This window comes from Epinephelus fuscoguttatus, linkage group LG22 (assembly GCF_011397635.1).
Source record: "Epinephelus fuscoguttatus linkage group LG22, E.fuscoguttatus.final_Chr_v1".
Taxonomy (NCBI): domain Eukaryota; kingdom Metazoa; phylum Chordata; class Actinopteri; order Perciformes; family Serranidae; genus Epinephelus; species Epinephelus fuscoguttatus.
Window position 1 is genome coordinate 12,761,918 of NC_064773.1, and position 15,373 is coordinate 12,777,290.

Here is a 15,373-nt window from a genome sequence, read left to right on the forward strand (position 1 = left end):
CTGTGTGAGGCACATTCTCTGTGTGACTTATGCAGCTGCGGCATAGCTTTTGTTAGGAGCACAAACACACGCACACACTCTGCAGGAGGGCTACCCTGTCATCTTGCTGGCAATAAAGCGGGTCCCAGATGTCTGCCTCCCCCCTGTTAGCAGACACACCAAGCTCACGCTGTCACTCACTGTGCCTTTGTTCTCAGACAGTAACATATTGCTCGTACACAGCATACAGACACGGCGTACATAAATGTTGTCACAGACTCGGAGGATAGCAGGACAGAGTACAGACGAAGCTGACGTGTTATAAAAATGTGAATCTAAGTGGAAATTCATTCAGACTGAGGTGGCCTGACTTCTTGTTTATCATTCCAAGCCATTAGTGTGTCAGACCTCAATAGACTGTTCTCCTTATCTTTCCTTGGTAATCAGCCACACCTTCCAGAAGTTTCTACCTAATCAAACCATCTCTGCAGGGTGACCTCTGTTGCTATGTGAGTGGGAGAGGAGGGCAGAAAATATTACACTGCTGTTTCATCAGTGCCAAGCTGAAACTCCAGTGCAATTTGGTGATACTCTGACATCCGCTGCAATAGAGTTTGAATAAAGTGAATTGATTTAGTATTGTAAGAAGAAATTTATGCTGATCTCTTACACCTCATAATTTATGTGAAATTGTAGTGAAATTAACTTCCACAATTTGGCCTGCATTAAAGGTCCAGTGTGTGGGATTTAGGGGGAGATATTGGCAGAAATGGAATAAAATATAATAAGTATGTTTTCTTTAGTGTATAATCACCTGAAAATAAGAATTGTGTTTTTGTGTTTTGTGTATTTGCATGTGGGCCCCATGTGGTTAGTAAATGAGCTTAAAATGCCTATATGGGATTGCCCAAGGGTTCCACAATGGCCCCATGCCGGTTGCCCACATGGGTAGGTTTACCCCCATATGCGTTATGCTACGGCTACCTGGGGACCAAGTGGGTGTGGGCCCAAAATTGGCATCTTATCTTGGGCCCACTTGAGTAAAACCACTCATGGGCAATTGGCATGGCTCCATTATAGAACCCTTGGACAGTCTGATATAGGGCCCATTTTCAGCTCATTTACTACCCACATGGGCCCCACTTACAAATGCTGGATGGGATATTGCTCCACCATGTTTCTACAGTAGCCCAGAATGGACATACCAAACACTGACTTTAAATAGGGCCATTTGCGTATTCAAGTCTTCATGTTTTTGCAGTTGGCAGACAAAAGCAAAAAAACAGCGTTTTTAAACATGAAACTGCAACATTCAGTATTTTTACCAGCTTAAATTAGCTGGTCTGTTTGTTTTAGAGAAAGGGAGACCTCGACAGATAATTTGTCTCTTGGTAAAAAGATATGCACACGTTAGCAGCTGCTGTTAACAGCCCATATCTGACGTGCCGAACAGCGCCAAAGAGCATCGATTTGTAGCATGAAACTGCATTATTTTAGTGTTTTTAGCAGTTAAAAGAAGAATAGATCTCCGCAGGTGCTTCAGATCACAGTAAAAACCTCCTGAAATACATAAGCAAGCACATGGCAAGCGGCCTGTTTGCGACATGCCAAACAGGATAGAAAAAACATAGAATTGTAACATGAAACTGTTTGATTCTGTCTTTTGACTGGCTTTAATCACCTTGTCCATTTGTTTTGGAGAGGGCGAGACCTCTACGGATAATTTGTCTCCCTGTAAAAACCTCCTTAACATCTGGATCTTAAGTTAATAGAGAGAAAAGATGAGCACACATTAGCAGGTGCTGAGCTAGCAGCCCATATCCAACATGCTGAACAGTGTCGGAGAAACACAGATTTCTAACAAGAAACTGCTTTCAAATCCACGTGTCCTTTTGTTTTGGAGAGGAAGACACCTCTGTGGATATTTCAGATCAGAGTAAAAATCTCCTGAATGGCTGGATCGGAAAAAGGCAAGCACACATTAGCGAGCCCTGGGTGAGCGGCCTGTTTGCGACATGTCAAACTGCATAGAAAAAACACTGATTTGTTATGTGAAACTGTTTTATTCAGTGTTTTGACTGGTTTTAATCACCTGATTTATTTGTTTTACAGAGGAAGACACCTCTGTGGATAATTCAGCTCCCTTTAAAAACCTCCTGAACAATGAACACTAAAGGAATTCAACAGTTTAAATCTTCCATCCTCACTGCTCTATATCACTAGATGCCCTTAAATCTCACACAGTGTACCTTTAAGTACATTTTAAATTGAACTGAAGCGTGAATTGAGCCTTTAAAAAACATTTAGGGGCATATTTATGCAAAAATCTCCTCACATGCTCCACCAGCTATCAAATATTTATAAAATCAAAATGATAAATTTCTGCCTCAGCACATCGCCTGCAATCCACTTCTTACTTTTCAGAGATGAATAACGTGTCAAAACATCTTGCTCAAATGAGTCATTGCAAAACTCCGTCCAGGGAGGATTGCAAAAACCTGTTAAATCTGGATCACTTGTGCTTTGTGTTAGTTGGATGGTTCTTTGTTCACTTCCCCCCAGATGATATTTTTCTACAGAAGAAACCACACTGGGCCGTACAGCCAGGCACACCCTGGGAATCTTTGACCTGCTTCCTCATAGATTGAACGGGGAAATTTAGCCGTAGGCGGCACAGAGAATTTGCACCAAAATATGTCTAAAATTACTTGAGACTGTCAAAGAGGTTTCAGTCCTATTTAAACTACAATACCCACACTCCCCAGCTGCCAAGGCCTCGTGCTTGTCAGTGTTTACAGAGTTAAAGCCCGACTTAAACACAAGCCCAGTCACCTTCCCTCTCGGTGCCCTCCGCCCCCCACGCCCTCGGCTCCTGCTAAACCAGCTCTTCTCGTTCCCTCCTTTGTCTGTGACAAAACGAGCCAAATGTTTTTCTTTTTCCGCCTGCTGCTAAGCAACCTGGGGGATTCATAGTGCTGCAAAGGATTGCAGTCTTAATCCAGACTGTGGGTTTTGCAGACTCAGCTGGTTCGGGTGCAGCGTTATTGTGCATATTGGTGCCCTGGCAGAGTTAGCACTTTTTTTGGGGAGGCAGTTTTTGACAGAATCCTTGCTAACGGTACCATCTGTCGCATCCTATCATTTAAGAGGTGGAAGCACAGGCAGTTCCATTTGGACAGAGCACGGAGCGCTGAGTTATATTCCAAATGTCCAAAAACATCATGTGCATTTGGACGTGAAGTGATTGGATTTACTGATCAGGGCCGGCAGCAGTCCTTTTAAGGGAAAGCAGCACAGGGCTTATGAAATGTTCCACAGCTACTCCCAAAATATGGAGCTGCATCATCATTACTGACAGTCATCCAGTCCATCAGTGAAGCAAATCTCCTCGGTTTGCCTGTTTGTTTAAACACAAATTACAGCACCATTTGAGCTTCAGTCCCTTTTTTCTTTTTGAATCAAATTCAGCAGCAGAGCCAGAGTCAGCTGTGCAGCAGGATAATGTGCTTATAGAACGTGTGACCTAAAATCTCTTCAGCTCACTGTCCAAACAGAGGGACGAATGTTCGTGAGGAAGAACTGCTGACTTGATCTCCTCTCCAGTCCTTTCAGCACAGATGGTTCACTCAGTCCTCAAAGACTGGGAGGTCAAATTCCAATCCAGGTCCCAGTGGAGCCACAGCATGAGGGGTTAGGTCTGTGTGGCTCGAGCTGTGTAAGATACAGTCTGAGATCATCCTTCAGGTAAACCATTAAATGCAAAGTACAAGCCTCAGGAGGAGTGGACTGGAGTCAAATGAGTCAGACTTGAGTCACAAATGTGATTACTTTAGACAAAATCAAAAACGACTTGCAACTCAACTTGGAGTTAAACACTGATGACTCGTGGCTGATTGGAAAATACTTCATACTTTCCCCCGAGCCCAAACATTAAAAAATATGCTGTTTAGCAAGTGTACCATGAAAATGATTCAAGGCCCTTCTTTTCCTAAGACAACTAATGTTAACGCTATTATCTATTTATTTTTATTTATTTAACCTTTATTTAACCAGGAAGTCCCTTTGAGATTGAAAATCTGTTTACAAGAGAGTCCTGGCTGAGGTAGCAGCCAATCAAAACTCATAAAATGCAATAAATACAACATGTAATACAAAAATCCACAATAAAACAACAACTATTCAAACATAGCGGCCTCTCAAGAAAGACAAGCACATGTCTCTGTCACCATTCTTTATGATACCCTAAGATTTTCTAATTTTAGATCTTTTTGGAGGTTGTTCCACGTCCAAGGTGTGTAGTAGGAGAATGCAGTCGTTAATACGGGAACTGCCCATTGGTTCGACAACCCATTGGTTCGACATCCCATTGTTCCGACCATATTAAACTCATTGTTCCGAAGTCCGTTCCGAAATCATCATGATGCCCGGTGGTTAAGGTCTGGTTAGGTTTAGGCACAAAAACCACTTGGTTAGGGTCAGGAAAAGATCATGGTGTGGGTTAAAATGAAAAAAAAACTGACAAACACATAAGCCGTGAGCCCGCTCCACCTCAAGCCGGTCGCGGCGCACCATACGCCCGCCGCGAGCCGTTCAGCACTGCAGACAGTCGGACTAATGGGATGTCGAACCAATGACATGGACCCGTTAATACCCGCAGTACATTGAAAAGCAACCACCTGGAGGAGTGTATCTGGTAACTAGTAGAGCTGACACACAGAAGGGTGCAGAGGTAGGCTGGAAGTTTGCCCAATATTGCCCTGTAAGTGACTCTGCATTTGTATTAAAAGGTAGAGATGCATGGTACACTGAATCAAGGCTACATAAAATGGAGGTTCTATACATATACAAAATGTCATCGTAATCAATCACAGACAGAAAACTAGCTTCCATAAATTTTTCTTAGCACTGAAATACAACAGGACTAATTTCTGAAATAAAAGCCAATCTTCACTTTAAGCTTCCAAACTAGAGTAGCAATATGTACATTAATGAGAGCTTGTCAACTATCCATATACCCAAATACCAAGTATTTTTGTACTTATACATATGGACTCTCTTTCCATGGATTTACCACATTTCGATGGATTTTCACACCTGCAGCTCGACACTTAATTCCACAGGTCCACTGTGTTTGAGCCAATCCCAAAAAAAGTGGTCAAGTTAACACAACAAGCTAACGTTACTTATCACCAGCTGAAAAAAATATATCGAAGATAATTTCATTCATGAACAAATTCGGCACTGTGGTCAAAAATGAAGGAAGATGCAACAGCTTTGCACAAAGAACATCAGGCTTAGCAAGCTAACACTTAACTAGCACTAGCTTAACAGCTAAATACACAATTTAAAAAGCATTCACGATTTTTCTTAATTTAGTATTCCCAATACTTTAGTTAAACAGTGAATTGTGACTTGTTTAGGACTTCAGGCTTACTCGTGACTTCCAAAACAATGGTTTAGCCTCACCTCTGCCGTTAAATATAATGAGTGTTTGTCTTTGATTTATGATTGTGAAGTCATAACTTAATGAGTAAATAATGACACAGCTCACAGGGAATATGATGCCAAGATAGGAAATCTTTTATTACAGAGAAAAAAAACTTTTCTTCCAAAATATAGAAATCTGTACAACTTCCGCACAATCAATTTACATGAACTGTACAAATTTACAGCAGTTCATCACAACATACCCAAGGAAAAGAAACTGAACACGATAAAGATGTACTGACATGAGATCACAAGATAGACAGCTTTTCTTCTTGGGTAAGCTCAGATTTTTTTGTCTATTTTCTGGTTTTGTACGTAAATAGAAAAAAAAAAGGAAAAACTGAAAAGAAAAAAAAAACGACAAAAGGATACGTCTACACTTACAGATCATGGAAACTAAGTTTTTTTTTTTTTTTTACCAAAACAACTTTGGTCCTTGCCAACACTCCCATCACAAATGGCTTCACTTACGAAAAGCGTTATCCATGTTAAAAGATGAAATACAAAAAGGAATAAATCTAAAAACACCTCAGGATAGCAATTATTGGCACTTCCCATGTGTAATGTTATGTACTCTACCATATGTTGTACAGTTACAATACATTCTACAATATGTAAAACACCTCAAATGTGAAAGTGGCAATAATTCAACTCATCGATGACAATTTTTGACGACGACAACGACAACAACGAAACTGCTGTTCCCTTCCTGTTTCATGTCTTAACATGCACAACTTCTCCACACGGGTATTTATTGAATGTCCGAGGCCTGAGTTTGGCAATACATTCCAGGAGAGACTCCTCGCGTCTCGAAAAAAAAATGTCACACAACTTCAACTTGACATATTTAGTGCATTTTATGTGCTATTTTTACCTCTGACTACTCAAAGCACTCTCACGACATTTCTGTAACCTATGTGCGCTCAAGCTGAATGGATGCCATTTAAATAATCAATATTACTGAGGACTTAAACCATTTCGGGTGGTGGTGGTGGTGGTACAGTTGAGAAGGTGTCTAAGGGGATTTTTTGACATTTTTGTAGCTTTAAAAAAAACGGTCAGTTAAAAGTGGGTTAGATCACCAGACTAAAAATCCTCTTAAAAAGAGAGGATGAGGAGGAGAAAATGGGGATGGCAGAGTGGAAAGATGAGAAAATCTACCAGTGTGACTGTAAAATACATCAAGAGAAAAGTGAGACGAGACGATCGCCTCGTGTCCGAAATATAGACCAATCTCATAACATCCTGTCACGTGACATAAAAAGCTATAATGGAGCAGCGTGATTTTATAACGGGTGTCCACCATGAAAGCTCTGGGCTCCCATCCCAGCGAGCTCCTCTCCATCTGGCCAACATGGAATCACTGCTTTTCACAGATTGCTGAAGGGAGTATCAGCAGAGAGCAGGGGAAGGGGGTTAGGGGGTTGCAGTGCGTCAAAGGCTATAGCTCTATTACCCATGATCCTCTCAGGCTTAGGGGAGCTTAAACACCCATAGGTCTGGTGATGAGCGGTGAACCAGCCTGCCGTGACAGATTTGGCCGGCGGCTAAGGCCCCGAACAGCGCCTGAAGCCGGCCCGGCATCTGTTCCAGCTTGCTGTTAACCAATCAGCCCCACAACCAGGAGTGAAGTGGGGGTACGTCAGACAGCATCACACCCTTTCATATGTAAACAAAGTTGCTACTCAAACTCAGTAATCAAGTGCAGCGCATTCCAGTGAGATGAAAACAATGGCCTAGTACCCTCAATTCTTCATCTTTGATCCATGTTTCCTCGTCTCTCACTAGCCCCCCTAGTGCAGCTTGTGCACGCCAAGCGCGTGTGCTGGTTTGTTTTTTATCCATCACTGCTGAGGGAGGGTTGAGGACTTGGTGGGGGGATGTTGAATAAGTCCAGAGAGGGGGCTGGAGGGATTTTAGCTGCCCTGGACAAAAAGAGTCCGGCCCTGGCCCCCTCTCTCTCACACCAGCTCTCCATCCCCGCCTTCCTCTACCCAGCTCCTCGCGGTGATGGATGATGATATGTGTCACATTAAGTCTACCTGCATCCACAGGGGGTCAGCTAGCAGCATGCTGGCTTGCTTTTGGCTGAACAGGAGGTCTGAGCTGAGGGGTGATATGTGGCACTTGAGGCACTCTAACCCCCGCACCCGTCCGGGCGAGGGGGGGATTTGAAGCTGCCAGGCTGGAATATGGACGCCTCCAGCGAGCGTCCGGGCAGCACATGAACCAGGCCGGCTCACGTAAGCCTGATAATAGTTAAAAAACCACGAATGGCTTCATGACAATGAGGTCTTCGTAAGGCAATGCACCTCCACTGCACACATAAGTCTCCTTTTTACAAGACCTTGGAAATAGCAATGAAAAATAGAAGGCTGACAAGGCCTGGTGTTGTTGTTTTAAATTCAAGTTAAAATTAATCTCTGAACAGTCGGTGCTCCAGACCTCCCTTTGGCCAAAGTCTCACACAGTCATCACTTAGTCCAGACCTTTCAGACTAACTTTTTTTTTTCTATCAGCAACACAAATCACCATCTGTGTGTGTCTGAGGGGGGAAACAGCTTAGCTCTGCATCCTGCCAGAGCGAACAGTGCCATATGAACGGATGACAGAATGTTTCTAACATACCACCAAAAATACTCTCCGCCTAAAATCAACAGCTCTGAAATGTTCACAAATACAGTGTAAAAAAAAAAAAGTTGAAATCCAGAGTTGCACACTCCCGATTCAATAGACACGAGTCTACCCCGACATGGGAGCTACAGTATGAACAAACGGCTAAAAATCTGGGGAGGGCAATAAAAACGGCGTGAAAAGATGACATTCGAATGGATGGAATGCAGGCGATTTTCTCCTTTTAAAAAAAAAGTACACATCCCACACAATCTCACGTCAAAGTGCATTCAATGTCAATTCTAACAGGGCCACCAAATGACCAAAATTTGGGTAAAAGAGGCCCCCCCTTTTTGCTACACTTTCAATTTTGGTGATGCAGGAGATGACAAAGTGGTGGGAGGGGGGAAAAGGGGGCAAAATTAACAACACAGGAACTTGATCGTGATTTTCAACAACATTCATTAACTTGGGGGGAGGGGGGAGGAGACGCGTCCCCTGCCCTCCCCCCGCAAAGCTACACATACATGGGTGATGTGAGGGCGACAGTGCAACAGGACACACTGGTGTCCACAGGTGTCACAACACATTCCACTTGCACTTACATACAGGCCGACAGACCGTTGAGATGAAGGTTTTCTGAGGCTCGGTGTTGATGGTAAAAAAAGGGGGGGGGGGGGGGGGAAGTGAAGTTGAGACCGGAGGCCTTTTTTTTCCAGCTACAAGATAAAGAAATTACCTGTGGTCCAAAAAGGGGGGTCTTATAGAAAATAGAGATGCTCTCATTGGGTGTTTCTTTACCTTGAGCTTGGATTGTGAAAGGCTCAGTCTGAACGTCAACTTCCTCCCTGCCTAGGAAACAAAACAAACTGAATAACCTCTGGATTTTGAAATTCAAGGGGTAGTTCCTGATAAAAACTCCTTACAATTTAGGGTTTGGTGTTTTGTGGTGGTGTGTTGAACGTGTACCCATAGTAACCACAAGTAAGAAAGTGCAAAGTCAAGGACAGCCCCTTCAGAGATGGAGCTGATCACCATGTTGTTTACAGTCGAGGGGGGGTAAGGGGAGCCAGTCTCCATGGGGGTTCCTGGTTGGTTGGTTGGTTGGTTGGTTTAGCTGCCCCAACAGTTCCATTTCCACAAAGCCTCTCCTAGAAAAACGGAGTGCCCAGCTGATCCAATGACACAACAGAACAGATGATAATGGGGGGAGAGGGTAAAAAATATCAAACCTACAAGGTTTCCATCACCTGGACGATAGGCCACATCCTCTGTGTTTTTTTTTCTTTTTTCTTCTTTCACTATTTCATTTCATATTCTTAGCTTTAAAAAGGCTCACCCTGATCTGATCACACGATCTGACCAGCCACGACATGACCCTGAACAAAAGTAGGCCGGGGATGGTGACGGTGTGTGCCTCTTTAACTGGACACAGTCATCATATTGTAGGCTTTGGAGGGACTGGCTCTGCCCAGCACCATCAGTTCCTCCTTGCAGCTGATGTGACTGTCCACCATGGGGCTCACCACCCCGCTGTTTCCTGAGGGGGAGCTGGCGGTGGCCATTGTCGGCATTCCTACGGAGCAGGGCTGCGACTCGTACAGGACGCAGATGGAGCCGTCCTCGCCGATGCGGTAGGACACCTCGAAGGGGTCCACCCAGAGCGTGAGCTCACTGGGCAGCAGCAGGTAGAGTTGCTGGATGGTCAGGCCGATGCGCTGGCCCGCCTGCCCCACCAGTGGGTCCATCTTGTGGTTGATACGGATGCATCTGTAACCTGAACCCTTGCAGGGCCTGTCTGGGAACCAGTGGTGCTTATATTGCTCTGCAGGGATAAACAGAAGAGAGAGGACGGAGAGAAAGTTTAGCTTTGGAGTGATAACCATCAGGCAGCTTGTGATAACATGTAATGTGGGCAAAATGACGTCATATGCACTGATGTAGGTCCAGAAAGGGACGCCAAATAGGAAATAGTGCTGAGTGGCTGTACTGGTACACACCAGTGATGCCTGAGGAAAATTTTTCATAGGGGTAGCCACTGAAAACCAAAAGCCATGACTGGATTTCAGGAATTCACCGATGCTGTTGAAGTGTATAGCAAGTATAGGAGAGTTAAGGAATCACATACTGATATATGATGTGCATGTGTTGGGCGATTCATTGTTCTACTTTCCTTAATAAGACACATATAGAGCTTTAATTTGAAGGAGTACATTTATTGTAAAGATCAAATTGTTTACTAGGAACAACCCTCAAACTTAGGGGAGATCTGTGGGCACCAATCGAACCAATTTTTAATCAGATATCTCAAGGTGACGGTTCAAGGGACCAAGATAAAAATGGCTATGTGAGTTGCTCCCTCGCCAAAATTTAGTCTCAATTTGAAGCATTGTTTAGCCTTATTCCCAACAAGCTATGTCGACATATTTGCCTTTGAGGAATGCCTTGGGTTGTGCAGTATCAGACGATACCACTGCCTTGAAGCTTGCTTAACAAACATGTGCACCACGGCCTCTTAAAGACAGCAACATCTGCCTCCAGTTATTTTGTCAGCCTTGGCCCCCCCATTCCCTCTTTAGGAGCGCCACTGTTATACGCAGAAACTGTGTATAACAGCTGTGCAGGTGAGATCTGCAGCTCACTGTGGGTGTACAAAGGTCGAAGCAGGAAGCAGACAGACTGTACTTTGTCTTTAACGGGTCCTGGTGATTTACTTGACACATGATGGTTGTAAAACTGTTTAAAGACGGGAGCACCATAAAAAGAAAATCAAACTCAATGAGAAATGTGTGATACATCCTGTTTGTTATATTGGTTATGATTAAAATCTGTAAAAGTTCACATAATTTTTTTTTATCTCAAATCATTACTGCCTGTCTGAGTGAGTTAAAAAAAATCTGGGTTGTCTCCAACTGTTAAACAAGAACAGGCTTAATGATTACGAAGAGTAGATCTTAATCTCGTGTGTTGCTGTTTGGCCAGGAGGCAACTTAGGCTGTTATAAAACGAGATATGATCGGACTTGTCAAAATAAATATATTATGGAAAAAGCATTAACTTTAATTTGCTACATAGAACTATTGTTGTATGAAGAGAATTACAATCTATTTACTGTGGTGTGTTACTACTGCAGTGACGAGCTGTTCCTGTGGATGTTTTACAAATGTCAGGTTTGGCTGGTTTAGTTTCTTTAACACTAAATGTTCTTATCTAGATTTTAGGACAGGGTGTAGTTGCAGCAGGAGAAGAAAGAAAAACAACACCACCTGTTCGAGGCCTGATAAGCAGCCATAAACAGGCGGCCAGCGGCTCCCTGGGCCTACGTGACAAAAAGAGGGCCACTGAATTGCACAATCCCTCCCCTGGCCGCCGTCGTCAGTGTCACAAAGTCTCCCATGACTGGCTGAACAAAAAACACCAAAAGTGTCGAAGTCCCAGCCAGCCATCTGGGACGCCTGGCTCCGCCTCTTAAAGGGACAGAACCCTATTTTTCTTTTTTCTTCTTGTCTGTGTGGAAGTTTTTCTGGCAGTGCAGTGAAACTGGTGACACTGCTCATGGTGCGCTTCAGGCCGTTTAGTGGTTAAGATGATGAGAGGAAAATGAGACTGTTGAGTGTGTGAGCGAGTGTTTGAGGAAGTAAAACATGGCTCAGTCTTTCCTTGCGAGTTCACTTTCAGCACGTAAAAACTTGAATTTTCTTTTGAGGGTAGTTTTTTTTTTTTTAACTCTGTTCTCTCCTGACACACACCTACCCCTCATTTACTGACATCCATACTGAATTCCCATTGATGCTACCTTTTATTGTGGTCTAAGAAAAACAGGTTAAGCAAAGTAGGCCAGCATTCAGGTCAGGGGCCCGGAGGCCACCTGTATGCATCCACAGGATAATAACCCCCCTCCCTCCCGTGTGTCTTATCACTGATGGCTGTATACTGCTGAGCTAATGGAGGGGCTGGCACAGGTGAAAGAGCACAAGAGGCTGGATGATCTTTCAGCCTTGGACTGAGCCACAAAGGCTGCTATACCTTCAAACCCCGGAGCAGCTGGGGAAGGATCAGCTCAGCAGGGCCTATTCTTAAAAACGAGGGCACACAGGAGGAAAGGGGGGGGGAAACAGGGGACAATGAAGTAAGCAGACAAGTCTGTGCTTAACCTTAAGAGTTTGAGAACGAACGTAAGATGTTCTGTTTTGGGCCCTATCTGCCGGCTCCTTATGTATTTTCCATTCCATTTGTTTACTGGAAGTTCGTCAAATCACGCCGCCGGTGATAAACAGGAAGAACCAAAGCTCTGCTTTATACAATTACGCAACGATCGTGATTTCAATCTGGTCACAGGGACCAACTTCCCTTCGCTCAGCACAAACAAGAGGAGCTAGGCACCCAGCTTTTCAGCCCGCAGACACAATAGTGAGTGATTGTGATGTTTCCCTGCACAAAAGAGCTCTGGCTGGCCTAGTTTAGCTGCAACGAGCCCCCACAGGATACAACACACTCACTTTTGTTTCTGCCCCGTGCTCAAAAACTAGACATTTCACCTTTAATTAGATGAGAATCAGCTACAAAACCCACTTGTTATAATTAATGTTTATGTCCACTAAACACAGGGAGGGTTACATTTCATTCCAGTGGATTTCCCCTCCATTTCCTCCCCGATTACGCCGCCTCTGTCTTTAACGTCCTCCTATAGGCGCCCACCAGAAAAAAAACAACCCATCCCCCACTCACAGGCCTCGGAGCCGACTCCATTCAGCTCCCAACTTTTGTCTTGTTTACAAACAGACGTGGATTCGAGCTCGCGTGGACATTTTTTTGTGAATGTGGCTTAAAATTTCCTCCCTAAAAAATAAACTTCATTTCACACAGGCAATTATAAGCCCTCCTAAATCAAATTACAGCCTATCTTTGGCACCAAATGGTTTTGTATTGTTCTTTTTTGCCCTCACATAAAGAAAATATGCTGTATTCTTATTATAGAAATACTTTTTCGAAGTGTTTTTGTATTTACTGGCATCCTGCAAAGTACGGAGTGTTTATCACTGAGCTCCTCATTGGGAAAATGTAGGTCATCTGCTTAGTCGATAGAGCGAGGCAGATGTATAGCAGCTTTAGAGCTCTGAGGCTGGAATGTGTTTACAGCAGGAAATGACACACAATCCCCGAGCAGCTCTGTTCTCACAAACAATTATAATACTCAAAGTAGGGTGAAACTAAAAGCGGATGTTAAGGCTGAATGTCCTGCAAGATACATGCGAGACAATGATTTGCATTCACTGTAAATAGTGAGTGTTTGAAAATGTGCCAATTAAAATGTAACTGCATGGTCTCAATATAAATCCTACACAAAGGTGTATAAATGTGTGTATAAAGGGCATTAACACACACTGAAACACACACTAGTCGCCAAATGATGTTTTCTATTACATATTTTGTATTAAAACTGCAAATTCTAGCCTATTAATACCTGTGTTGGAGTTTTTTTTAAAATTAAATTCGAGGTGCTTTTCATTATTAACCTCATTCATCCAACGCATTACGTAATTGAGCAGCATCACTGGGGGCTGTTTTGCTCAGTTGTCTGAGAGCTTTAGCGACCGAGGCGCACTTCCTTGTTTGAGCTTCTTTCCATCCCCCTCCTCCTCCTACTCTCCTTCTTCTTCGTGTTAGTCCAAACAAAGTAACTCATCCAACTGCCTCATTTTGTATTTTTGAGAAAAATATTTACTATCATACTATTTCAATCCAAAACAGACGGTGTTAGATCACTGGTTGTGTTTATAGTCGGTTGTTTTTTTCCCTCTCCGACGTGCGCAAACAGTGGTGCGCGTCAGCAGCGCTGATAGTGATACTTAGGGAGAACAAAGAAAGGCTTCTTCTGAGTCATTCCCAACCCGATTAAAAGCTGATTCTAAGCTGCAAATGCTGCAACAAACGCTAAATTAAATATGTTGGAGTGTAGATTATAACATGACGTGTTTAAAGGTGGTATTTTGTGTGCGTAAAATGGATAATTTCTGGTTTCCTTACCTGCCAAAATGTCCTGTAAGCTTTGGCTGAATGTTTGGACCTGTCGATCGTTTACGTGTCCTTTTACCCGCAGAAATCTCGACAGAAATCCCACGGCGGCGCTGATCTCTGGTTTCATCGTTCCCCGGGCACAAAGGGTATGCATTGAGAAAGGCAACGGCGACGATCCGTGCGCTTTTCTTGGTGTTTTCTGTTTTTTCTTTACGTGTTTGTCCGACTCTTGCGCTCCACTTCTTCCGAGCAGGGGTCCTTATCTGTTGGCTCTTGTGTTGTTTCTCTTGGCATTTATTTCTCGAGGTAGAGGGGAGTTTTATTCAGAGCGAGTCCGTGCGCCAGGACGGTACAGTGTTGGGAAATAGACGCCTGTTGTTGGTAAATACAGGGGGGGTTGGGGGAGGTCCCTTGATGCCACGTTTACCGACCCTCCGCTGGTACTTTCCACCTCCAGAGTGAGGCTGTAGGAGCAGCGCAGCGGCTTTATATAGCGCCCCCTCCCTCCCCACGGCTCCGACACAAGCCGCTACAGCAACAACGGCTCACCAATCCCGGCCCGGCCTCCGTCTGACGAGCCACATATAGGCGGAGTGCGGCGGCCGCGTCACCGCTCTGAAAATAAACAGAGGTGCATACCCAGCATGAAGCCGCGCTGCGTTCAGGGGCTGTCGGAGGAAAGGAAACAAAAGCAAAGGACAACAAAGAAAACACATAGAAGTTGGAATCTGCAGCAGCACCTAAAACTATCTTGCTTTTCTTTTATATCAGAACTTAATGTGAAACCAAGTGCTGACAGGAAATATAGTTTAATGTGCACCTACACCAGTGGCTCTCGTGGGATTTTGTCATAACCACACATTATTATTGCAATATTCAACTGGGCCTACACAGAAAGTTATGAATGAATCTTTAATTGACTGTGTCAGTATGTTGTGTGCACCCATTTCCTCATAAAAATGTGATTTAATTCAGTTTAATTAAAACAAAACTTTCCTGGGGGAACTAGGTGTGTAATTTCTTTATCTTTTAAGTGTACCCTTTGTGTATGAAATGTGCTGAAAATTTAAACTAGCTTTGGCTCGCCTAAAATCTGCTATACCAAAACAGACAAAGTCGAGAATTACATTTTCAAAAAACAGTTTGTATCAGCATTTTAAATTAGTAGGTTTTGGATTGTGTGGGCCGAAATCTGTCTTGATTTTCTTGAATGGCAAGAAGCCCTCCTCCTCCTTTTCCATCCTCCATGCAGAAAACATTCCAGCAGGTCGTCCTG

At 43.7% G+C, this 15,373-nt stretch overlaps 1 protein-coding gene across 1 annotated transcript; it reads right to left on the bottom strand.

The window, feature by feature from the left end:
• Positions 1-5,536: 5,536 nt before the first annotated feature.
• btg1 (B-cell translocation gene 1, anti-proliferative) lies at positions 5,537-14,566 on the bottom strand. Its single transcript, XM_049566299.1, has 2 exons — positions 14,107-14,566; positions 5,537-9,904 (listed from the first exon to the last, which is right to left on the bottom strand). The coding sequence occupies exons 1-2, from the start codon at positions 14,249-14,251 to the stop codon at positions 9,501-9,503; spliced, it is 549 nt and encodes a 182-aa protein (XP_049422256.1). The 5' UTR covers positions 14,252-14,566; the 3' UTR covers positions 5,537-9,500.
• Between the last annotated feature and the right edge of the window lie 807 nt (positions 14,567-15,373).

Coding starts and splice junctions, on each gene's coding strand:
- btg1 (XM_049566299.1), bottom strand. CDS start 14,251: ATGCATACCCTTTGTGCCCGGGGAACGATGAAACCAGAGATCAGCGCC. Junction 9,905..14,106: donor CTTACAGGACATTTTGGCAG/GTAAGGAAACCA, acceptor TTATCCCTGCAG/AGCAATATAAGCACCACTGG.